The sequence below is a fragment of the Armigeres subalbatus genome, chromosome 2, assembly GCF_024139115.2.
Source record: "Armigeres subalbatus isolate Guangzhou_Male chromosome 2, GZ_Asu_2, whole genome shotgun sequence".
In the NCBI taxonomy this organism is placed as follows: Eukaryota; Metazoa; Arthropoda; class Insecta; order Diptera; family Culicidae; genus Armigeres; species Armigeres subalbatus.
Window position 1 is genome coordinate 36,751,947 of NC_085140.1, and position 25,847 is coordinate 36,777,793.

The 25,847-nt window shown below is 40.0% G+C and overlaps 1 protein-coding gene across 1 annotated transcript in view; it reads right to left on the reverse strand.

The window, feature by feature from the left end:
* The window catches only part of LOC134218459 (hyccin-like), an 83,753-nt gene that overhangs the window by 15,254 nt on the left and 42,652 nt on the right, over positions 1 to 25,847 (reverse strand). Inside the window, 5 exon segments of the mRNA XM_062697468.1 lie at positions 2,639 to 3,214; positions 17,031 to 17,147; positions 17,213 to 17,729; positions 18,520 to 18,780; positions 18,870 to 19,274. Of these exon segments, the coding sequence (XP_062553452.1) occupies positions 2,639 to 3,214; positions 17,031 to 17,147; positions 17,213 to 17,729; positions 18,520 to 18,780; positions 18,870 to 19,019 (1,621 nt within the window). The 5' untranslated portion in view covers positions 19,020 to 19,274.

Genomic DNA, 25,847 nt, shown 5'->3' on the forward strand with positions numbered 1-25,847 from the left:
GCTAAACGGATTGGACTAGTCATTAATACGTCGAAGACGAAGTACATGATAGGAAGAGGCTCAAGAGAGGTCAATGTAAGCCACCCACCACGAGTTTCTATCGGTGGTGACGAAATCGAGGTGGTTGAAGAATTCGTGTACTTGGGCTCACTGGTGACCGCCGATAACGATACCAGCAGAGAAATTCGGAGGCGCATAGTGGCTGGAAATCGTACGTACTTTGGACTCCGTAAGACGCTCCGATCGAATAGAGTTCGCCGTCGTAACAAACTGACTATCTACAAAACGCTTATAAGACCGGTAGTTCTCTACGGGCATGAGACCTGTACGATGCTCGTGGAGGACCAACGTGCACTGGGAGTTTTCGAAAGGAAAGTGCTGCGTACCATCTATGGTGGGGTGCAGATGGCGGACGTAGAGATGTCGCAAATTAATCGATTACTTCGATTAATCGATTCATCGTTGTGATAATCGATTAATTTTGAATCGATTATTACCCAACGATTAATCGATTCAATAATCGAGAGGAATCGTGAGTAATCGATTAGTTACTAATCGATTATTCAGGATTTTACGACATCATAAGGATGTCGAAAATTAATTGATTATTTCGATTAATCGATTCATCGTTGTGATAATCGATTAATTTTGCATCGATTACTATCCAATGATTAATCGATTCAATAATCGACAAGAATCGAGAGTAATCGATTAGTTACTAATCGATTAATCGGGATTTTATGACATCTCTAGGCGGACGGTACGTGGAGGAGGCGAATGAACCACGAGTTGCATGAGCTGCTGGGAAACCATCCATCGTACACACTGCGAAAATCGAAAGACTGCGGTGGGCCGGGCACGTAGCCAGATTGTCGGACAGTAATCCGGTGAAAATGGTTCTCGACAACGATCCGACGGGAACAAAAAGGCGAGGTGCACAGCGGGCAAGGTGGATCGATCAGGTGCAGGACGATTTGCGGACCCTCCGCAGACTGCGTGGTTGGCGAAGTGCAGCCATGGACCGAGCTGAATAAAGAATACTTTTATGTGCAGCACAGGCCACTCCGGCCTTAGTCTGATAATAAATAAAATCCATCGTGTTGGATTCAAGAAATCATGATTTATCAAAATTTCACGCCCCTGGAACCCTTCCGAACATTCCTCCAAGAAGTCTCCCGGAAAATTGTTCAGATATTTTTAACTTCGGGAATTCTCCCGGAAATTTCTTGACAAATTTGTCTGAAAGCTCATTTGCCTATTTCTCCAAATATTCTTCCGAAAATTTACCGCTTTTTCTTTTAGGAATTCTTCCAAAAAATCCGTCTAGAATTTCCTCGGAAATTATTTCAAGAACTCCTCCACAAATTCCTCCAGAAATCCCTTTAAAAGTTCCCTCGAAAATTTCTTCAAGAATTCCCCGGGATATGGTTTCGGAATTCCCACAGAAAGTTTTCAAGATGTTCTGCAGAAAATTCCTCCAAGAACTACTCCGGGAAGTTCCTTTTTCAGGAAGAATTTTCGATGGAATTTTTGTGTGAGTATCCGAAGGAGTTCCCAAAGGATTTCCTGGAAAATTTCCTAAAGTAATTCCTGAAGAAAATCTTGATGGAGTTCCTGGTTTAAGTTCCAGGAGGATTTTTTGGATAAATTCTTGATGGACTTTCTGAAGAAATTGTCGGAGGAATTCCTAGAAGAGTAGCTGAAACAAATCTAGAAGAAATTCCAAAATAAGAAGTTTTTTCAAATAAAAGTTCATCAGGAATTTTCAAAAATCAGGAATTTTCAGAAAACAAAAAGTATTCATCAAAAGTATTCAGAAAACAAAAGTTATTCGTATACCAGTAATTATTCCCGAAGACGGTAATAAATATGTCACAAAAAGCAAATATTTTGTCACGCGTGGAGCAAAATAGTGTTTTTTTTCAAAATCGAAAACATTCTTTTAGTTCAGTCAGATTTTATACACATGAGTCACATGTTCAATGATCGATATTTGAAACACTACTCCTTTCATGCTTCGATTTTTTTTGTTAAAACACCTACAATGTAACAATACAAAAATGATGAACAAAATCGAAGCGAACAACAAAAATAAAGCGTGTTCTCAGGCGCTCGCAGATCAAAAGAGCATGTAAAATGAAAATAAATTGATTCAACACAGTTTTATTTCAGTAAACTCTATACCTGAGAGATGTGACGCCGTTTATCTACGACAAATTCGCCTGTAGGTTGTAGATTCTGTCCGTGTTGGTGTTCCAACTGCCAAATGCGTATGTGCCAAGTAGCGTGGGATGTACTTTGCGGGTGGGCGCCAAGTCTATGCTATTGAAATCAGTGGCAGTTGTTTATCTGTCTCCCGATGAATGGAACTGTTACTGCAATCATCGTTGTTTTTGTTATTGTTTCGTGACTCTAGCTTTGTTGCTGTCTTAGGTGAAATATGCGTTCTGAGATTCTAAGGTTTCATTTGCTACTATTAGCTCGTTTATGTTTTACCAACTATTTCGCCGAACAACCCCGTGAAGGTGCTATTCGTAACAATAGTGTTCCTATCATTAGGTTCAATTTTTAAATATTTACTTGTTTAGCAGAAGCCCTTGATTTGAAAGCGTGGTGCGACTTCATTCTCAATACAGACCGGGTATCGTCGAAGGTTGAATGAGATGTATTGTGGCTGGACGTCCATTGACAATCAGCGCTTGCAGTTCATCGTCCGAGTCCTGCAAGCCGTCCAGTTCCTCGTACAAACGAGCTCCAGCACTGGCGCGAGCCTCCGACCGATTGACCGGCGATTGGTTCTTGCTGGTGAGAAACTTTTTCCGCCTCAATGAAGCAGGAGATATGCTGTTCGAATCCGTATCCGGTGCCCCTTTCGTAGAGCCCAGTATCTTGTGCTTGGGCGATTCGGCCGGACTTGAGTGTTTGGACGAGCAGGATTTCTTGGGTGACTCACCCTCCTCCTCGATGCTAGTTTGCTTCGGCGTGGTATTCATATTGCTTTTCCAGCCCCAGTTCTTCCATTTGCGGGACTCCTTTTTCTTCGGTTCCGTTTGTCGGGCGTCGGTTATGCCCTCTTCGCCGTTAACTGCTCCAATAGGTGTACCATTAGAGACGCCTGCCACCAGCTGACCATCCGAATCGATCACCGCCAGTTTCGTCATCATCTCCTGCTGCGTCGACTGGAGACTATTGACAAACTCTACTTCCAGATCGTCTAATGATACAGATATACACAATAACATCAAAGGAAAGGGTGATAGAATATTTTTGGACAGCTTTATCTAATCTAATTGGAATGCATTCTACACATCTAATATCAATGAATAAAATCAATCATTCAATTCACATTTAATGTACATAACATCTATAATTTGGTGTTACAATCATTCAACTACTATTGAAATAGCTATAATAAGTGATAACAAATTATAAATTTTTCAATCTATAAAACGACATAAGAGCAAAAAATGAATGTGCAGTGCAAGATGCAGATTGATTCGAGATTGTAAAGATTTGGATTAGCAAAAATAAAAATAAAATGCGCCAATGGAAGTGTGGAATGTAAGAATTATTTGGAATGTTTTGCGATGGATTAACGTGTGGTATTATATAGATCAATTCTAGCAGTAGTCGACTAATACAAAAATATTAAATATCAAAACTACCGCTATGAAAATATTCATTTATTTTTTTACAATCTATCTAACTATAAACTGTACACTTTGATAAAACTATAACAATGAATTGCACTTTGGCATTTAATTTTACCACTTGATTCCAACAATTTTTCTTGATTATCGAAAGTGTCACACAATGTGCGGCTATCAAAAAAAAATCAATAATGAGATACGCAGATGTTACGCCGTTAAGTTATTAATTTTATTACACGTCTTAATTTTATGACATGCATTGCCAATCCGGAAATGACGAGTTCAATTCTTGGTCCGGTAAACGATGTTTTTGAGTGGGAAACATTCTCGGCTCCCTAGGCATAGTGTATACATTGTACATACTCATTCAAGAGCGGGCATAGGAAAGTTTTCAACTAATAACTGAAGAAATGCTAATAGAATACTAATTTGAAAAGCAGGACGAATTCCAGTTAGAATGTAGAGCCAAAGAAGAAGGAACAGGGACAATGATATGGCATGTCAGCTAACATCAGTGCATGTAAATTCTTCCATTGAAATTAAAACTGGCAAGTTTGAAAGAATAAATTAATGAAGTTTTTAATTTTCTTCCAATTAACTCATACAGCATCATGAATTTTGGGAACTCAGCTTGATTGAGTCTGAACGATTGTCCAATTCGCGACAAAGTTTGGTAACGATGTTTCCCAGAAATCGTAATAGGTCTAGGGTCAACAGCTTTCGTTCTTGTTTTATTTCTTCTTGACATTCTTCTTCCTTTTCTTTTTCCTTGGAATCGACGATTGGCAGAAAATCTTCCTCTATAAGTGGGAGAAAAAAAAACACATGATGTATATATTTTTATCAAAACATCACCGACCAACTCGATTGGAAGCTACAAACGTGACAACGGTCTCTGGATATTCTTAATAGTCACGCACGTATACAGTGGACCGTGATATTGTCGATGCAGCTCAAACTGAGATGAACATGACAACATCTGAAAATATACTAACCTATGTCCGCAGAACGCAAGTAAAATATTTTTCCGCTGTCCAGTTTTCTGATTTTCAGTTGTATCAACAATACTCAACGTAATCAAGACCAGACATAATAGCAATACAACGTGACACCAGTAAGCACGGAATTGTGTAATCCCAGCTCTTCTGCGGTGACGACTGTCTCTAGCCTCCGGGTTCGCTAGTTAATATCCCACTAATAGATACGTGGAAGACGCGAGGTTTAATGAACCTACACGCGCCAGCTAACCATCGTTGCCGTGGTACTGACGCTCTTAATGCAAAGCTCATGGACAACGGAATGATCTCTGGGCGGTATAAATATAATGTTGCACAATCATTGACCAAAGGCAGGATGAAAGGTTCACATTCGATTACAATCAGATGTTGGATTTCCTAATTCTACTTACGAAATATTGTTTCATCCTGGAGTCTTTCAATGAAACTAGATTTTCTAAATCACATGTTCTGATTCTATTATCGTCACAGTTTGCATAACATTGTTGTTGTTGCACTGACCAACAACGACAAACCCACTCTTATAAGCCAAAAATAATTAGCAACGTTGGTACGTAGGTACTCGATTGTTACGTTCAGTTTCTTCCTGTTCTGTGGGTGGTATCTATTCGCATTCCGATTACCGACGAATCGATAATCTGCGGGTCATTTTCCGGTGTAGTGGGTGAGTTGTTATCGAAACCTTCTTCCCAAGCAGAAATGGCCTGTGGTTGTCGTTCTATGGAATCAAAGTTCAAAATCCGAAAGATTATAGGTAGGAATCGGTTGGATAAAATGAGCCACCGCATTTGATGTTTGGTGGAACTTTTTCAGATCTCATTTCCTTGTGTCTTCATTTCCTTAAATTTTTCTATTTGATTGGAAAAATGCATTCAACAAAAGTACATCAGACGGAGTACTGGCCAACATAGTGAACAAAACATGTATTACATTTGCACTTGACTCTTCTGACAATTATAGACAATAATAGTAAATAAAAAAAACTTATTGACAAATTTTATCCCGCATCGTCAATTTTTTGGGAAAAAAAAACACAATTTAAAAATAAAATCGTTTCCTTGCATTAGAATACACACATTTGTAAATGAGACCATCATTAGATGTATTCCCCATATAATATATTATGCAACTACGGTATACGACATCCTAAATGTAAATGTCATTACGTCGAACCCAATAATTAGAGCTGAAAATTGTGATTTGTATTCATTGTGTATACATCTATAAAATAATAATTATCATTAGAGTCGTTTTGAGCTGTCGAAAAATCAGTTCAAAATATTGAAAACTATTTTGAATCCTTTTTACACTGAAAAAGAATAAAATTAAAGAATGATTTGCAAAAAACACTGTTTTCGATTTGGACAAAATATTGTCTTGAGATAGGTAATAATTATGTTCCCATACATCACAAGATGGGCACTTTCAAGAAAAAAAGTCTTTCTACCTAAAAAATTTCATGTCTGAACTATAATTTTGTTCCAGTGTCTTTCCTTAGAGGCTCCTAATGAAGATCCTAATCATCTCCTCAGAATCCAAAGAAACTCAATTTGTTATTAGAGTTACATAAGATTATGATTTTAGACTAGATTTTGTCTAATTTAACAACTAAATCGTTCATCGAAGAGATCACATTTGAAAAGGGTTTATATATTTATAAAATATTATAATTATCCTTTATTCGCTTATTTCGATGCCAATGACCAATTATGACCAAAACATTGTATCCTGCTGTCCAAATGTCAAAAATCTATGAAAATCTTGATGTAATGATTAGCAGTTCAATAATTGTGTCATAGGACAAAATAATAGAAAATATTCTTTGTACTAGAAATCCTAGAACAACTGATTGCTTTTTACGTGAAAACGAACTCATTATGATAATGCAATCAGGCCACAAAGACCACGTTGTCTTCCAACAGTTGCTGTCATAAGACGAGTTTGTAGTATCCGATTTAATTCCACCTCTTGATTGTCACTTTACAGATGATTTCGAAATACCTCAACTTGACTCGACTCAAGTACAAGACACTTAAGACGGCCTGAAGAGTCGAGTCAAGTACGACTTTCCACTAAAAAGCTCAAAATAATGTTCTATATCAGTGGCCTATTGATGAATTTTCCGTAATTCGTCGATGAAATTGACAAACTTATAACTCATGACTTGATTTGTAAAGTCCAATAATCCTTTGGCAATGATGAACTTATTGATAAATTTAAAAATCGATTACTCGAAAGTCGATGTTTTGAAAAAGTATCCCTCCTAAGGAAAAAAGATTCATTAAAGAAAGACAAAATTCTTGAATCGTAGTTTTTGTTGTTGTTATTTATTGCTCATATCATTGAACAAATCTAAAATAGCAATACATTCATTTCATTTATGTAGTTTACAACTAAACAGATAACACAGAATCAATTAATTGACGCCACAATAGTCGGTTCGAGGCAGCATCTCTCAATCCCCGACTGCGCCCCACGGTCGCCAAGTCGTTTTGCACCTCGCTCGCTGTGCTCCACGCCGTCTCGTACTGCCGGAGCGGAGGTGAACACCATCTTTGCAGGGTTGCTGTCCGGCATTCTTGCCACATGCCCTGCCCATCGTACCCTTCCGGCTTTAGCTACCTTCTGGATACTGGGTTCGCCGTAGAGCTGGGCGAGCTCGTGGTTCATTCTTCGCCGCCACACACCGTCTTCTTGCACACCGCCAAAGATGGTCCTGAGCACCCGTCTCTCGAATACTCCGAGTGCTTGCAAGTCCTCCTCGAGCATTGCCCATGTTTCATGTCCGTAGAGGATAACCGGTCTTATTAGGTCTTGTACATGACACATTTGGTGCGGTGGCGAATCTTTTTTGATCGCAGTTTCTTCTAGAGTCTGTAGAAGGCCTGACTTCCACTGATGATGAGCCTACGTATTCCACGACTAACAATATTATCAGCCGTTAGCAAAGATTCAAGATAGACGAATTTCTTGACCACCTTGAAGGTATCCCAATCTATCGCAACACTGCTTCCCAGGTGTGTCCTGTCGCGCTCGGTTCCGCCCACAAGCATGTACTTTGTCTTTGACGCATTCACCACCAGTCCCACTTTTGTTGCTTCACGTTTCAGGCGGGTGTACAGTTCTGCCACCTTTGCAAATGGCCGACAATGTCCATGTCATCCACGAAACAAATAAATTGACTGGATCTGTTGAAAATCGTACCCCGGCTGTTACACCCGGCTCTCCGCATAACACCTTCTAGCGCAATGTTGAACAACAGGCACGAAAGTCCATCACCTTAATCCCCGGCGCGATTCGAACGAACTGGAGTGTTCGCCCGAAATCTTCACACAGTTTTGCACACCATCCACCGTTGCTTTGATCAGTCTGGTAAGCTTCCCAGGGAAGCTGTTCTCGTCCATAATTTCCATAGCTCTACGCGGTCTATACTGTCGTATGCCGCCTTGAAATCAACGAACAGATGGTGCGTTGGGACCTGGTATTCACGGCATTTTTGAAGGATTTGCCGTACAGTAAAGATCTGGTCCGTTGTCGAGCGGCCGTCAACGAAGCCGGCTTGATAACTTCCCACGAACTCATTCACTAATGGTGACAGACGACGGAAGATGATCTGGGATATCACTTTGTAGGCGGCATTAAGGTTGGTGATCGCTCGAAAGTTCTCACACTCCAGCTTGTCGTCTTTCTTGTAGATGGGGCATATAACCCCTTCCTTCCACTCCTCCGGTAGCTGTTCAGTTTCCCAGATTCTGACTATCAATTTGTGCAGGCAAGTGGCTAGCTTTTCCGATACCATCCTTACCAGCTGCTTTATTGGTCTTTAGCTGTTGGATAGCATCCTTGACTTCCCTCAAGGTGGGGGCTGGTTGGCTTCCATCGTCCGCTGAACTGACGTAGTCATCTCCTCTGCTATCTTGACTTTCACTACCTGCACTCTCAGCGCCATTCAAATGTTCCTCGTAGTGCTGCTTCCACCTTTCGATCACCACACGTTCGTCCGTCAAAATGCTCCCATCCTTATCCCGGAACATTTCGGCTCGCGGCACGAAGCCTTTGCGGAATCCGTTGAACTTCTGATAGAACTTGCGTGTTTCTTGAGAACGGCACAGCTGTTCCATCTCCTCACACTCCGCTTCTTCCAGGCGGCGTTTCTTCTCCTGAAAAAGGCGGGTCTGCTGTCTCCGCTTCCATCTATAACGTTCCACGTTCTGCTGGGTACCTTACTGCAGCGCGACCGCCCGCGCTGCGTCTTTCTCCTCCAGAATCTGTCTGCACTCTTCGTCGAACCAATCGTTCCGACGACTTCGTCCCATATACCCGACGTGGTTCTCCGCAGCGTCGTTAATGGCTGCTTTGACTGTATTCCAGCAGTCCTCAAGAGGGGCCCCATCGAGCTCACCCTCTTCCGGCAACGCTGCCTCGAGATGCTGCGCGTATGCAGTGGCGACATCAGGTTGCTTCAGTCGCTCTAGGTCGTACCGCGGCGGTCGTCGGTACCGAACATTGTTTATGACGGATAGTTTTGGACGTAATTTAACCATCACCAGTCGATCAGAGTCAATGTTAGCGCCGATAATATCGGAGAAGTGCCGTCCATCAATCAGAACGTGGTCGATTTGTGATTCTGTCTGCAGTGGTGTACCGGTGTACCAATACGGGAGGCTGTGTTGGAAGTAGGTGCTGCGAAGGGCCATATTCTTGGAGGCGGCGAAATGAATTAATCGTAGGCCGTTTTCGTTCGTCAGCTGGTAGGCGCTGAATTTCCCAATAGTCGGTCTAAACTCCTCCTCTTGGCCAACCTGAGCATTAAAATCTTCTATGATGATTTTTACGTCGTGGCTTGGGCAGCTGTCGTACTCACGTTACAGCTGCGCGTAGAATGCGTCCTTATCGTTATCGGATTGGATTTGGATCGGATTCGGATTGGATATGGATTGGATTTGGATTCAAATTTAGATTGAAATCGAATTCTAATTGGAATGAAATTTGTATTGGATTGTAATCGAATTTGTGTTGGATTGGAATCGAATTTGGATTGAAAACGAACTCGGATTGGATTGAAAACGAATTTGGATTGGAAGGGAGACAACTTTGAATTGGATTGCAATCGAATTTCGATAGGATCGGAATTGAATTTGGTTTAACCGATTCCAATGTGTCCATTGATGTCCAAAATAACTGGGATAGGCAAATTTTGGGCATAATTAGATATGTTGTAACTATGTCAATTATTGTCCGATTTTGACAATTCAGGGATGCCTGAACTAGAAATTTAATGTAGTTTCACCATATGTCCAAGGAACCGACCATGGTCATCGGATACCGGAGATATTCCGGGTTTTTCGAAGGTCGGTTCAGAATCGTGAATTTGTGGTGGGTATTAGGATAAGTTGTGGTTGAAAACAGAATAATATTAGTAACCACAAATAAAGTAGGGCTCTTTCTGATTGGAACCATATGTTGAAATTCGAAATCGGACCAGGATCAAGTGAAATATGGCCATTTGTTCAGAATCGGTGCCGGAAGTTTTAAAAGGTACCAGGCCACAAATTCATTTGAATCAAACTTTTTGACCGATCTTCCATTATGATTACATTCCAAAAGTCTTCTGATACGTCAATAATGAAAAACCAATTAAAAAGACGGATCCTAAAGTCGCTGGGGTGCCCCCGGGGAACCTGTAGAAGGGGACATTTCAGTTTTAGCGCCAAAACTGGTCATTCGACGGTTCGTTTTTCATGGTTTTCTATCAGGAAGCGAGGTTCGAATATTACATGAACCATTGACGGTTTTGACCGCTTCCAGGACCTACGGATTGTTCCCGAGGAACCTGTGAAGGGGACATTTCTGTTTTAGCGCCAAAACTAGTCAATCGACGGTTAGTTTTCCATGGTTTACTGATACTTACTACTACTACTGATACTTTTACATGGTTACTTTATATTCATTCCTTGCTTCCTGTTCGAAAACCATGAGCATGTTCCCCGAGAACAATCCATAGGTCCTGGAAGCGGTCAAAGCCGTCACTGTTTCATGTATTATTCATACCTCGCTTCCTGATAGAAAATAATGAAAAACGAACCGTCGAATGACCAGTTTTTGTGCTAAAACTGAAATGTCCCCTTCTACAGGTCCCCCGGGTACAATCCGTAGGTCCCGAAAGCAGCCAATGCCGTCAATGTTCCATTTTATATTCATACCACGCTTCCTGATAGAAAACCATGAAAAACAAACCGACGAATGACTAGTTTTGCCGCTAAAACTAAAATGTCCCTTAAACAGGTTCCCGGGAACAATCCGTAGGTCCCGGAAGCGGTCAAAGCCGTCAATGGTCCATTTTATATTCATACCTCGCTTCCTGATAGAAAACCATGAAAAATGAACCGTCGAATGACCAGTTTTGGCGCTAAAACTGAAATGTCCCCTTCTTCAGGTTCCCCGGGAACAATCCGTAGGTCCTGGAAGCGGTCAAAGCCGTCACTGGTTCATGTAATATTCATACCTCGCTTCCTGATAGAAAACCATGAAAAACGAACCGTCGAATGACCAGTTTTGGCGCTAAAACTGAAATGTCCCTTAAACAGGTTCCCGGGGACAATCTGTAGGTCCCGGAAGCGGTCAAAGCCGTCAGTGGGTCATGTTATATTCATACCTCGCTTTCTGATAGAAAACCATGAAAAACGAACCGTCGAATGACCAGTTTTGGCGCTAAAACTGAAATGTCCCTTTCTACAGGTTCCCCGGGGACAATCCGTAGGTCCCGGAAGCGGTCAAAGCCGTCAGTGGTTCATGTTATATTCATACCTCGCTTTCTGATAGAAAACCATGAAAAATGAACCGTCGAATGACCAGTTTTGGCGCCAAAACTGAAATGTCTTCTTCTACAGGTTCCGCGGGAGCAATCCGTAGGTCCCGAAAGCAGTCAGAGTCGTCAATGGCCCATTTTATATTCAGACCTTGCTTCCTGATCGAAAAACATGAAAAATAAACCGTCGAATGACCAGTTTTGGCGCTAAAACTGAAATGTCCCCTTCTACAGATTCCCCAGGAACAATCCGTAGGTCCCGGAAGCATCCAAAGCCGTCAATGGTCCATTTTATATTCATAACTCGCTTCCTGATAGAAAACCATGGAAAACTAACCGTCGAATGACCAGTTTTTGCGCTAAAACTGAAATGTCCCCTTCTTCAGGTCCCCCAATCCGTAGGTTTCGGAAGCAGCCAAAGCCGTCAATGGTCCATTTTATATTCATACCTCGCTTCCTGATAGAAAACCATGAAAAACGAACCGTCGAATGACCAGTTTTGGCGCTAAAACTGAAATGTCCCTTTCTACAGGTTCCCCGGGGACAATCCGTAGGTCCCGGAAGCGGTCAAAGCCGTCAGTGGTTCATGTTATATTCATACCTCGCTTTCTGATAGAAAACCATGAAAAATGAACCGTCGAATGACCAGTTTTGGCGCTAAAACTGAAATGTCCCCTTCTACAGGTTCCCCGGGAACAATCCGTAGGTCCCGGAAGCGGTCAAAGCCGTCACTGTTTCATATAATATTCATACCTCGCTTCCTGATAGAAAACCATGGAAAACTAACCGTCGAATGATCAGTTTTGCCGCTAAAACTGAAATGTCCCCTCAACGGGTCCCCCGGGGACAATCCGTAGGTCCCGGAAGCGGCCAAAGCCGTCAATGGTCCATTTTACATTCATACCTCGCTTCCTGATAGAAAAACATGAAAAACGAACCGTCGAATGACCAGTTTTTGCGCTAAAACTGAAATGTCCCCTTCTACAGGTTTCCCGGTTTTAATTGGTTTTTCATTTTTGACGTATCAGAAGACTTTTGGAATGTAATCATAATGGAAGATCGGTCAAAAAGTTTAATTCAAATGAATTTGTGGCCTGGTACCTTTTAAAACTTCCGATCGGCACCGATGCTGAACAAATGGCCATATCTCACTTGATCCTAGTCCGATTTAGAATTTCAACATATGGTTCCAATCAGAAAGAGCCCTACTTTATTTGTGGTTACTAATATTAATCTGTTTTCAACCACAACTTATCCTAATACCCACCACAAATTCACGATTCTGAACCGACCTTCGAAAAACCCGGAATATCTCCGGTATCCGATGACCATGGTCGGTTCCATATGGTGATATGGTGAAACTCAATTAAATTTCTAGTTCAGGCATCCCTGAATTGTCAAAATCGGATAATAATTGACATAGTTACAACACATCTAATTATGCCCAAAATTTGCCTATCCCATTTATTTTGGACATCCCCTGTATATGACCCAAGACGAAAATCAGCTGTCAAAAATCAGTTTTAAGAGATAGAGCTTTGCTTTCTCCAGCCAAAATGTTCAAAATTAACTGCTTCATCTGAGAAAAATATTGCACAGGTCAGGTCACGGGCACTACGATGACCTAGAGCATCCAAACTGTCCTTGAGTTGTAATTTTGAATTTCTTAGGAATCAGCACCATACTTTACCATATTATTGTTGAATAATGGAAAATGAGATGTTTAATTATAAAATCCAGTGCCTGCCCAGCGGTATAACAGATCTTTTTCAATATCTACGATACTCCAAACTGTCCTTGAATTCAGATCTTAACGTTCAAATCGATCAACAAGAAGATCTACGATGTCCTCACTATTTTTATGAGTTGGAATAGCTCCACAGTACCTCGTAACACCATTACAGACACATTACAGACTTCACTCGACATCTACGACTCTCCAAACTATCCTTGAGTATAGATCTTAATATTCAAATCGATCAACATGAAGATCTTCGATGTCTCAACTATTTTTATGAGTTGGAATAGCTCCACGGGACTTCATTACATCATTACAGACAAACTACATAACTCGTTCGACATCTACGACACTCCAAACTATCCTTGAGTACAGATCTTAATGATCAAATCGATCAACATGAAGATCTACGATGTCCTCACTATTTTTATGAGTTGGAATAGCTCCACAGTACCTCGTAGCACCATTACAGACACATGACAGACTTCACTCGACATCTACGACTCTCCAAACTATCCTTGAGTACAGATCTTAATATTCAAAACGATCAACATGAAGATCTTCGATGTCTCAACTATTTTTATGAGTTGTAAAAGCTCCACGGGACTTCATTACATCATTACAGACAAACTACAGAATTCGTTCGACATCTACGACAATCCAAACTATCCTTGAGTACAGATCTTAATATTCAAATCGATCAACATGAAGATCTTCGATGTCCTCATTAGTTTTATGAGTTGTAATAGCTCCAAGGTACCTCGCAACACCATTACATGCATACCACAGAACTCGATCAATATCTACGACACTCCAAACTATCCTTGAGTGCAGATCTTAATATTCAAATCGATCAACATGAAGACCTCCGGTGTCTCAACTATTTTTGTGAGTTGGAATAGCTCCACGGGACTTCATCATACCATTACAGACACACTACAGAATTCGTTCAATATCTACGACACTCCAAACTATCCTTGAGTACAGATCTTAATATTCAAAACGATCAACATGAAAATCTTCGATGACTCAACTATTTTTATGAGTTGGAATAGCTCATGTATGGTATCGTAGATATCATTTGTATATGCTGGTGTAATGATAGCTTCTAAAGCTAACATACAAGCTCGAGAATCTATGGATTACTCTGTTGATCTTGTAGACCTCCAATATATGAACTCAAGAATGCTTTGGGGTACCGAAGATATTCTGGGAATGTTAAAATTTTCATATACTGGTGTAATGATGTGTCATGAGGTTTTTGCAACTACATAAGCTAAATAGCCATTGAATCAATCTGTTGGGATTTTAGAACCCCAACATCTGAATTCAAGAATGGTTTGAAGTATCGTAAATTTTCTGGGAAAATTGTATACAAAATACTGGTGTAATGATGTCCCATGTCCTAAGACACAAGCTCGAAAACCTATGAATCACTCCTTTGGTCTTGTAGACCTCCAATATCTGAACTCAATGTTGAATTTCCTATATACTGATGTAATGATTGTATTATGTATATACTGGTGTAATGATGTCAAATGGGACTTCACCAACTAACACACAAGCTCGGAAACCTAGGAATCACTCTGTTGATCTTGTAGACCTCCAATATCTGAACTCAAGAATGATTTGGAGTACCGCAGGAACCCTGAGAATGTTGTGATTTGTGTATACTGGTGTAATGATGTCCCATGAGGTTGCTCCAACTCAATACTGATGTAATGATGTCTAATAGGGTTTCTACAACTAACACACAAGCTCGGGAAACTATCAATCACTCTGTTGGTCTTGTAGACTTCCAAGATCTGAACTCAAGAATAGTTTGGAGTGCCGTTGATGTTCTGGTAACCCTGCGATTTACTAAACATAGTTTAATTATGTCTCAAGTATCATTGCCAACTTCATATTAGCATTGAGGCCCCGTAAACCGCTTTTTTGTTTATGTAGACCATCAAGATCTGAACTCAAGGAAGGTTTGGAAGCCCTAAAAGATCTCAAAAAAAATATTTTCCCTACATTTCAACTTTTTTATGGTTTGCATCCGTTTTTGAAGCAGTATGTCCAAAATTAATGTTGAAATACGGCGAAATAAAAATCCGTATTGAATCGGTTAATTGGAATCGAATCTGGATTGGATTGGAATCGAATTTGGATTGGATTTAGATAGGATTGGGATTGGATTTGTTGAAAGTCTCTTCAGTGAAGTAAAACATAGATTGGATTGATTTTGATTGGCTCTAGCTCTAGGTTTGATTTTAGATTGGATTCGGTTTGGAATTTAGTTTGAATTGTATTTGGATTAAAATTGTACTGGATTTGAATTGGGTTTGGATTTATTCTTAGTCTTATAGATTTTGTGATTGTATACTTCTGAGATTCTCTGAGAAACATTTTGGAAGTTGAACGGAGTTTTGAGTCTTTTACAATATTTGTTCAGTTCTATTTTTATATGAAAGGTCTTCCCATATATTTCGTCCAAACTTCTTCATAAATGCATTAATTTCAGAAATTCCAAGTCAAAGTAAAAAGCGTTAAACTTCACGCACAAGTAATACACTCATCTCATTAATTATAATTCCAAGTTGCCTCAAAAGCTCCTACTGGGGTTGAAACCCCAGCAAAGTCTTGTATCATAAATAGTGCAAATTAAAAACATATTTTGATGTCGACATTAATTTGGTCTGGGTTCTGGCAAATATATCCTACAAGAATAGTACTAAAAAGCCTGTTTCCATAGGTTCTTTTAATAAATTCCATCTGATATTCCTTCAAAAGTTGACCTTCAAAACTCTTCCAAGATTGCCAATAAAACTCAACCAAAAGATGATGAATGTTTCTTAAGACCAAGTTTGGACGTGGAAGGTGCCATACCCTGAATCTAACAATGTTTTAACTAGCTCTACACGAACCTACGAAAACGGATCACATTTATACCACATGGTCACAGTATGATTAGTATTGACAGAAAATTCATCAATTAATTCTCATATATTATTTTAAAGTTAGCTTCGTTCGTTGAGGTATTAGTTCAGGTTGCTGAAAGACAAACCCCCAAAGGTAAATGGCATGTGAGTGCCAGCAGTTTTGTCTTATAGATATTAAGATTTCAACATAAGTAATCCATATTTCCCTTTAAATAAGTTGAGATCAAATCCAAGTTGAACAATTGTGAATGATGAAAACTAAACATGAGTACAAGAAAAAAGAATATCACTAACAAGCAAATAAATTAAAACATATAATCATATCTCTTTGAATCTACTACATACATCCAATTAGAATATGTAGCACTCAATTGTATTTGGTTCTATACTGAAATAGTTACATTATTTGTTCCTGTATTTCTTACCGAAAAAATTAAGAACTAAACTCTGTTTTTAAAAATCTCAGAAATACCTAAATAAAAATAAAAAAATATACAAAATGATTCGATTATGACATATGCTGGTCAGTGAAAATAGTGATACTTGGCGTGATTGGTGGTGTAACCTGTGTAGAGCGCAGTGTGAAAAACTATAATTGGCAAATGTGAAGTGTGAGTTTACAACAGATTGGTGGTTCACGAACACGCACACTCGAATCCACATCATGACACGCGGCGGACGAGATTTCGATTGCGTACGCAGTGCGGTTTGCTTTGGATGGGAAATTACGGTGAATCGGAGCACTCCCGAGAGCACTGCACCCGGGGAATAATGTTTCCATCAGACCCTCGAATCTCGCCGATTGTGGTTGGGGTGACAGGATGAATGCACAAAGCCGGATGCGGATATAGATAAATTGGCAAACAGTGAAAGCCTGGACTAAGATGCACATACCTGGAAGCTTCTTGGTGCGGAATGAAGCGTTGGTGATCATCGACTTCGATACCGTCACCGTGGTGGTCGCTGGGGTGAGTGCCACACTAATTCCCATCGGACCATCACTTGGTTGACCTAGAATAAGAGAAATGACTGATTTAATAACATCCTTATCGTTTCAGAGGTTCTCAAAAACTTACCAGAAGGATTTCAGCGAATTCCGTATTCATTCGTAACTAATATCACTTCGGTAGCATCTCATAACAGGCCGTTATGCAGATCGTTAACCGCCTCAATGGCAGCCGAAGCAAATTCGTTGAACATGGCAAAATAGTTGGCGTGTGCAAGTTCCACCAGAAACTGCGAGTTGATCGCTATTCGCGGAACGGGTTTGCTACTGGAAAGCGAGGATTGATTGGGGGAGCTGGACGCCGACTGCGGTGACGTCGGATCGGTTCCATAGGATGGTCGGTGCATGTGGCCACCGATCTTGGAAAAGCCCTGATTGACCAGCAGCGAGGTTGTTCGGCACAGGTGATAAAGGGCGGGTTTGTGAATCTGGTTCAGCTGTTGGTTGTAGGTGAACAGCAGGGCCGTCATCACCTTCAGTCGGTTTTGGGCATTGATCGATTCGATCGACGGAAGCGGGCCCCAGCTGATTTCCTTGTTACTGTTCTCCTCCCAGCGTCTTAAATCACTTGGGTGTAGAGTTTTTTCCTGCAAGAAGAGATAACCAAAAGTATTATGTTAACAGTATGCAAATAAACAAAAGTATTATGTAAATAGACGGCTAGATGGGAACTTGGGAAGGTCGCAACAACTTGTCGGAGAGATCAGGTCGTACTTTCCAGACTGCGAACTGTGCACTAGCGGGTATCAATCAACTTTCCGGAGGTCCCCACCTTTCGCAAAATTTTGCGATATCTGCCAGAAACTCTACAAACCTGGGATGTACCTGCGGCTACCTTGATCCAACTACGACCCAACCCCTTGACAAGGACAACGACTGAACTCCAACATTATCACGCTACAAAAGCAGACAACCGACCAAAGCATTTTCAACAGAAAAATGGACAGTTTATAATTATACTCTTATTATAATATATAGCTATAATAGCAGGTTAAAATTAGAACAAAGTTCATTTTTATCTAAATACTGAGATAGACATGTTGAAATCTCATTGATAAAGACATAAAAAAGGTAACACCGTCGACCAAATCAGATAAGAATAAATGCTCAAGAAATGAGTGAGTTTTGAATTTCATCAACTGATATAACAACTATTCTCCATGAAATATATCTGTATAAATTTAGACGCCTAGTATAACGCGTAGATGATCGTTCGGCTGCTCTTTTGTTTGAGAATAAATAGGTAAATAAATTTATCAATTTTTGATATTTCGCTATGATTTTCATTCAACACTTTGAGATCATTCCTCATTTTAATTCCTTGATTATCTAACTTCCTCACTTCAAAGCAATATAGATTTTCCCTAATTCACTCACCTCATGGTAGATCGATGCCTGGGCCAGCACCGGCATCCGAAAGGAAACCACCTTCGCGGAGCCATCGTCCGAGCTGACTTCGATGTTGTAGATGCAGATGAGCAACGTTTCGATCGACCGGCATCCCTTCTTATCGCCTAACGCCACCGAGCTCAGATACAGATATATCATCATCGGCACGAACTGCAGCGTAAACCGCCTCAGCTCGATTTCGTTCGAGCGGTAGAAGCTGCACAGCTGATTGCAAACCGGGTAGATGAGCTGCAACGATGCAAAAGGAAAATAGCATGATGGGAGGGATCGATTAATTTAATTAAACCGGGTACCAATAACGATAAAAAGTGGCTTACATCTTTATACTTGGCACGTTCGTTCAGGACGGTGTACAGGGCCTTAGAGATTTCGTAGTCGGTCTCATGCTGGGCAGCAAAGGATCGCAGCTCGGATTCTTGCAGCGAGCTGTACTCCGAGATCCAGTCCGAGATGATAGACTCGGCCATCTTCCACCGCCAACACCACCGTTAGGCAACTCCCTCTCACTCAACAAACGACGGAGTGTTCGCCGAAAGTCAAATCATCGGCGATGATTAATTTTTACGTTGCTGCTGCTAGCTGGATTCAATTCAGTATGCAAGGCGGGATGCCACATAAATGGTGCTGTAGCTTGCCGTCAGCGAACTCTGATGAGCGGGTGTTTCCACGATTGATGACGGCTGACTTCGGAAGGGAATGGCACTATTTACATTTTAGAGTACCTGTGGGTGGAAGTGAAAAAAAGTAAAACTACATTAAGTTGAATAAATATTGATTGTATTTTGAAATAGGTGTTTATCGTACGGCAAAATTATATTCAAAGGCTGTAGATTAAGGCCCATATAAAAAGAACTATTGAAGATTTTATTATAATGAGAAACCAAGACAACTCCTTTACGCAATGAGTCAATCGCCCCCCATCCATTTCACAAATTCACTACATGCACAGATATATGAGGCTGGCTGTCGTTGTGCACGTCCCAAGCGCTCAGATTCAAGCCTTGGGTGTAAAACGTTGAATCACTGGATCACGCAGAGAGCAATTATCATAAAGCGAAAAACGATAATGCAACTTCGTCATAGCTCGACGACGCACGGCGTAGTTCTGTTGAACGACCTCTCAATCGATTCTGTTGCAATGGTTTTACTAATGCTTGGCCTGTCTGTGATTCAGTGATTGATATATGTTAGCGCCATTCAATTTATTGCTTCTGTTTTATTTGGATATTATTGACAGATATCCATATTCCGATATAAACTGAAAATTTACCTCTTTTTCAACTCAACGTTTAGTACTATTCTACTTGATTCCACTATTCCATATTTTGATATCAGCATTCGTCTCACTGCTAAAGTTAAAATAGGTAGGTATGTGTTCAAATGTACATCGGATCTATAATTGCCGTGCTGTCGGCTTAATTCCCTTTCACTGATCTCCTCAATTGTTATTAGTTTTGTCTATTGTGTTTAGTCATGAGAACAACGTAGGAAAAGGCAGACGTATGTACAACACGTTCAAATTGTTCTCTATCCATAATTCATTAAAGATGTGATAAATAATGTGTAATTATTATCGCCAGGAATAACATGTCTTACTGATTTCACGATCGGTATCTGTTATATTCTATCATTGCAACATTAACTTATCAATACCAAAGAGATTATAGTAAATAATTGACCGTGGACTTCAATGCTGGAAAAAGCAATATTTTTACAGCCACCAGAGCGGAAATATAATCAGCAAAGACGAATCAAGATGATAGGTCTACTAGTTTACGAAAAATTAGAGATCCAATAAAATTAGGAAGCAAAGAGCGACGTGGCATGTAGTGAAGAGCTAATCAGAAGCTGCATTAATCTTGTCTCTTGGCAAAGAAACCTTAACAAGAGAATAAAGAACGCTGATGTATAAATTTAATCTGGGCCCAGATCAATACTAAAGCGAGCTACTATGATTGAGATATTTTACTGTGGCCGTACATACCCCTCTTTTGTGTGTATAGAATAATAGAAATCTGCAACCCGGCACCTGGCGAACCCAGGTAGTGTGAGTTTTGGATCACAAGTCCCGACCCACTAAAACCAAACCCCTCTTCTCCAGTCATTAACCCCGGCCTGCAATTAAGCAATACAATACAGGGGGGGTGACTATTGAACATTGCACAACCAGTGTCAGAAAGACACACTGGCACTACATATGCTATATTGAACCAATTTTCCCCAACAATCATCCACCTGAACCGCCGAGATTGTCAGTAAGAATCGATTCAGTACCTTTTGGCCTAGCATATACTCCAAGCTGGCATCTGAGTGGCGACCCATGCAGTCCTCACCTATTGCAGCAACCCTCTTGTCCTGCATCAGAAATGTACCGCCATACCGGGGAGGAGACCATATGCAGCTGCCACACAACAATCCTCAAGCATAAGCAGACTAACTTCACTCATCCGCGCACCCAACCGGCGGTTGTTAGATTTTCTAACAATTCTGTATAAGAATCTATTAAAACATGTATAAGAACTAGGGGCCCTCTTTAGCCGTGCGGTAAGACGCGCGGCTACAAAGCAAGACCATGCTGAAGGTGGCTGGGTTCGATTCCCGGTGCCGGTCTAGCAATTTTCGGATTGAAGATATCGACTTCCCTGGGCAAAAAGTATCATCGTGTTAGCCTCCGATATACGAATGCAAAATATTAACTGGCTTAGAAACCTCGCTGTTAATAACTGTGGAAGTGTCTGAACACTAAGCTGCGAGGCGGCTCTGTCCCAGTGTGGGAATGTAATGCCAATAAGAAGAAGAAGAAGATGTATAAGAACTGGGCATATGCAAAATTGTTAGATTCTTATACAAAAAATGTAAGAAAAGCTTACAAAATTGTTAGATTCTTATACAATATTTGTATAAGAATCTAACAATTCTGCATATCGATTCATATACAGGTTTGGTAGATTCTTATACAAAATTGTAGGAAAATCTAACAACCGTCGTACATAGGAGTACGTAGTATAAAAGCGTGGCCAAAACTATGTCAATCATTTTGTCGCCTGTTAATGCATTCATTATGAACATCAAAGTGTATTTTTTTGTTTTATGCTCTTTGCATTCACCTCAGTGAAGTATTGCCATTGGCAGGTCAGTTATTGCTATTTGATAGAAAACCACTTGGCAAAGAACGCAGCCTTTGTGAACTACAGCGTGGTTGCGACAGTGGTGTCACCTCTGGTTCCTCCAGTGAGTATGCTCTTTCTTATGTTATCTTCATTCTTTGATTGTTACTTACTATATTTTCAAGAAAGGTGTACTATGTGTACACAGGATTTTTTTTTACACGATTTTTTTCGCTCGTATTTTTGATCGTGTGACTTCAATTTGCCCAAACTCTTCGCAACATGTTTCAAAAATCCAGAATAAATCAAAGAAAAATCACATGTGAATTAATACCGTTAAACATTTAGGATGAGTGGAAAATTGAGAAAATGTAAATCGCGTAAAAACAAAATCCAGTGTATTTACTTTGACTTTATAAATTTGTCTTCGAATAATATTTATGTTCCTGGATAATGTTTGTAACATCAAAGGATCAGATCCAATGAATACGGAATGCAAATCAATCGCTTTATTCTTAATAACCTTTTACATCCCAAAAATGCGTATGCTTCTTATGAATCTAAATCTCAACTCTTCCTTGGAAGCGAAACATAATTTATGCGAGATTTATCACTCAAAACCATGATTATTTAAAAATTTTGTCCAACTATTTATGCAAATTTCACTATAATGAAATAAAAATAATTCATGATTGCGTGAGAATGCGTGGAATGTTTTTCATGAGCTTATTAAGAGAATCCAATCTTTCAACGCTGACAATTTTGTTGCTTGGACGGGTTTGGAACAATTAAAAGTTTTATTTTGTAAAACATATTATTGTAAAAATTGGAAACAATAGCAATTATTATCACGGTTATGGATCACCTTAACGTTTTCAGATTGAATCAAGCTTGAAAACTTTTACATATTCATTTTTGATACATACATTGACTTTCATCTTAAAAATCATTTAAAACCAAGAAAAACAGGATTATACGTGAACATTTTTCATGCACACTTGCGATAAAACTAGCATCAAAATTATGGCAAGTTTTGACAGCCAGCATTGCTTACAAGTTGATATGATTCAAAATCCATGCCAATTAGTATTACTATTTGAGAGTACAAAAACGAAAAAAGAATTGGAAATTTCTAAAAAAAATAATTTTGACTTTTGGCCAGGGTTTGGGCTGAAATACTCCTCAGTGCGTCGGTTGGGTGCGGGGACCACCGTACCGGAGGTGACAATAACGGTACCCCACGGGCTAAGGAACTCGCTACAGCGCTTCTACCTCGGCATAGGTGGAACAACTCACTATTCTGCCGTATCGGAGGTACCCGGTTAGTACTCGCTACTGTTGTATTTTACTAGCGCACCCTACGCAAGGTCAAACGTCATTTGACGTCTTCGTTGCATGAACGAATCTGAAGAGCCAATGGGCTAAAAGCGAATCGAAATACCAGACTCCTCAGTCTGTTCTGAACTCTCAAACGATAACTCTGCATTAGATTGGCTCTTTCACAGTTACCCTTTAGCTTCTATCATTTTTGCTCTTCACCAGGTTGGTCTGTTTCTCTATAGTTAACTAAAAATCATAAAGTGGCGACGAGAAAAAAAAGTAGTGAATAGTAACAAGTGTGGAGGTGTAGAACAGTTCTTTTCCCTAAAAGCGGCTGACCGAACGCTCAACACTGAATCTATGCTGATTAATTCATCACTGCTGGACCTCGTGCATTATCTGACCGCTGGAGATAATCCGTACATTGTTCGATCGCAGACCCGTCCATGTTTGGCCGCTGAGAAAAATCCGTCCATCCCGATTATTCAGCCAGCTGAGGGTTCAGCCGAGGTTTCGGCAAACCAGTACAGTATCTAACAGGATAAAAGCAGAAGTGGTCCGCAGTTTCAAACGATTCCAACACGAATTCGTTGCAGCTTTAGACCAGGTTTGAGAGCCTGAGTGGTTGGGTGAGTTTTTTTTAATTTCTTGGTTTTATTATATTGCTGAAAAACAAAAGTGTGTGAGTTTTGAAATTGTTTTTTTATGTTTTTATTTCTTTGTGCCATCATTCATTATATAAACATTACAAAACAAATTGATTTGCGTTGAACTACTGTTTTTATATATATCTGCGGCTATTTTGCTTTGATTTATATTTATTTCTGTTTATCGTTTATTGGCAATATTCTATTTAGTTCTGATATTTTCTTTCACATTGAAACTACAATGAGTACCAGTGTGGCATTTTCACTGGAGCCATACCGCAAGAGAACATCTTTTAATGACTGGTTCACACGGCTAAAGTACTTTTTCAGTGAACAATGTTGAAGGAAGACAAAATGGCATTTTCATCACCATAAGTGGTCCGGTGATTTTTGCCGAAATTAAACTTCTTTTCCGGCGGATTTTGAGGAAGCATCTTTGGATGATATAGTGTCGAAGCTTAAAACCGCCTGGATAAAACGGATCCAGACTTAGTACAAAGGTACAAATTTAGCACACGAGTTCAAAATCCCGATGAAAGTACAGAAGATTTTGTTTTGAATTTAAAATTACAAGCTGAATTTTGCGGGTTTGAGAATTTTAAACAGGTTGCCATTCTGGATCGTTTAATTGCTGGCATTAGAGACAAGCAGCTAAGGCAACGGCTTTTGAGTGAGGAAAATTTAAGTTTGGCAAATGCTGAAAAGATAATTGCCACGTGGGAGGTAGCCCGAGCAAATTCTGGTACAGCAAACCACAAATGTGGACATTCTGATGTAGTACTGCAGTATATACAAGACCTTTTCAACAACCTGGGGTTGCAGCGAGTAGACTATCCCAAGTTTACGATTTCTCAAGGAATTACCAGGGCATTGAAAGCAATAGTGTCTCTAATAGCAGGGGCCAGTGAAAAGCCGGCTGAGGTTTAGATCATCTGGAAGAGGACAGCAGACAAGCCGTGGTCGTGGAAGCGGAGGCGGTACTTCTAGACTGCAAGATGGACGTCGACAATGGGTGCGACCGACTATCTCAGATGATCTGCACTATTGGAATAAAAGGACATATTCGGAAGAAGTGCTTTAAGCTGAAAAACTTGCATCGAGATGCAGTAAATTTAGTCGACTCATACAGACCAGGACCATCGGCTGATCGGCACATTTCCGAACTGTTGGAAAGGATGAGAACAAGGGACGATGAAGAAGCCGAGGACAGTGATTCGAGGTAATCTAGAATGCATGATGGTAGCATCCATAAATAATAAACAACCCTTGTTTTGATGCAAGTAGAAATTGATGGAAAATGTTTGAAAATGGAAGTTGATTGTGGGGCGTCTGTGTCTGTTATAAGCAAAAGGCAATATTTGTCGAAGTTTGAAAACCCTTTGAGGAAATATAGTGAACCACTGATGTGTTGTAAATGAAACAAATTAAAAATTGAAGGGAGGCAATGGTTTCAGTAAATTTTAATGGTAAAGAAAAGTTAATGCAGTTGTTGGTCTGATTGTGACAATGACTTTCATCCACTGTTAGGCCGAACTTGGCTGGACATATTTTATCCGGATTGGAGACAGTTTTTGAATTGCTTGCAAATTCATAGCATAAAAGATGAATCGGGTAAGCCCTGTTAACGAGAAAAAATAAATTTGGAATGTATTTAAAAAATTTCTCTTCACCTATAAAGGTTTAAAAGCAGAACTAGTTTTGAAAAATGAAATTCCTATTTTAAAAAAGCGTATGATTGCCTTACAGACTTAAGGATAAAGTTGCTACATATTTAGACAAATTAGAGATGAAAGTTATACACCTATTGACACCAGCGAGTGGGCTTCAAATCATTATAGTAATGAAAAGAATAACGAAATACGTTTAGTTATTGATTGCAGGTTTCATTAAACATGTATCCTTTACCATCACAGGATATTTTCGCAAATCGCTGACTGCAAGTTTTTTGTGCTCTGGATCTTGAAGGTGCTTATACTCAGTTGGAGCTAACAGAAAGGTCAAAAAAGTTTGTTGTCATAAATACGATGAAAGGGTTATACAAATATAACAGGTTACCTCAAGGAGCATCTTCAAGCGCCTCAATTTTTCAACAAGTAATGGATAAGGTACTACAAGGAATTGATAATGTTACTTGCTATTTGGATGATGTTTTGATAGCCGGAAAAACCGTTGAAGAATGCAAAGGCAAACTGATAGCCGTCTGGAAGCAATACGTAACTAG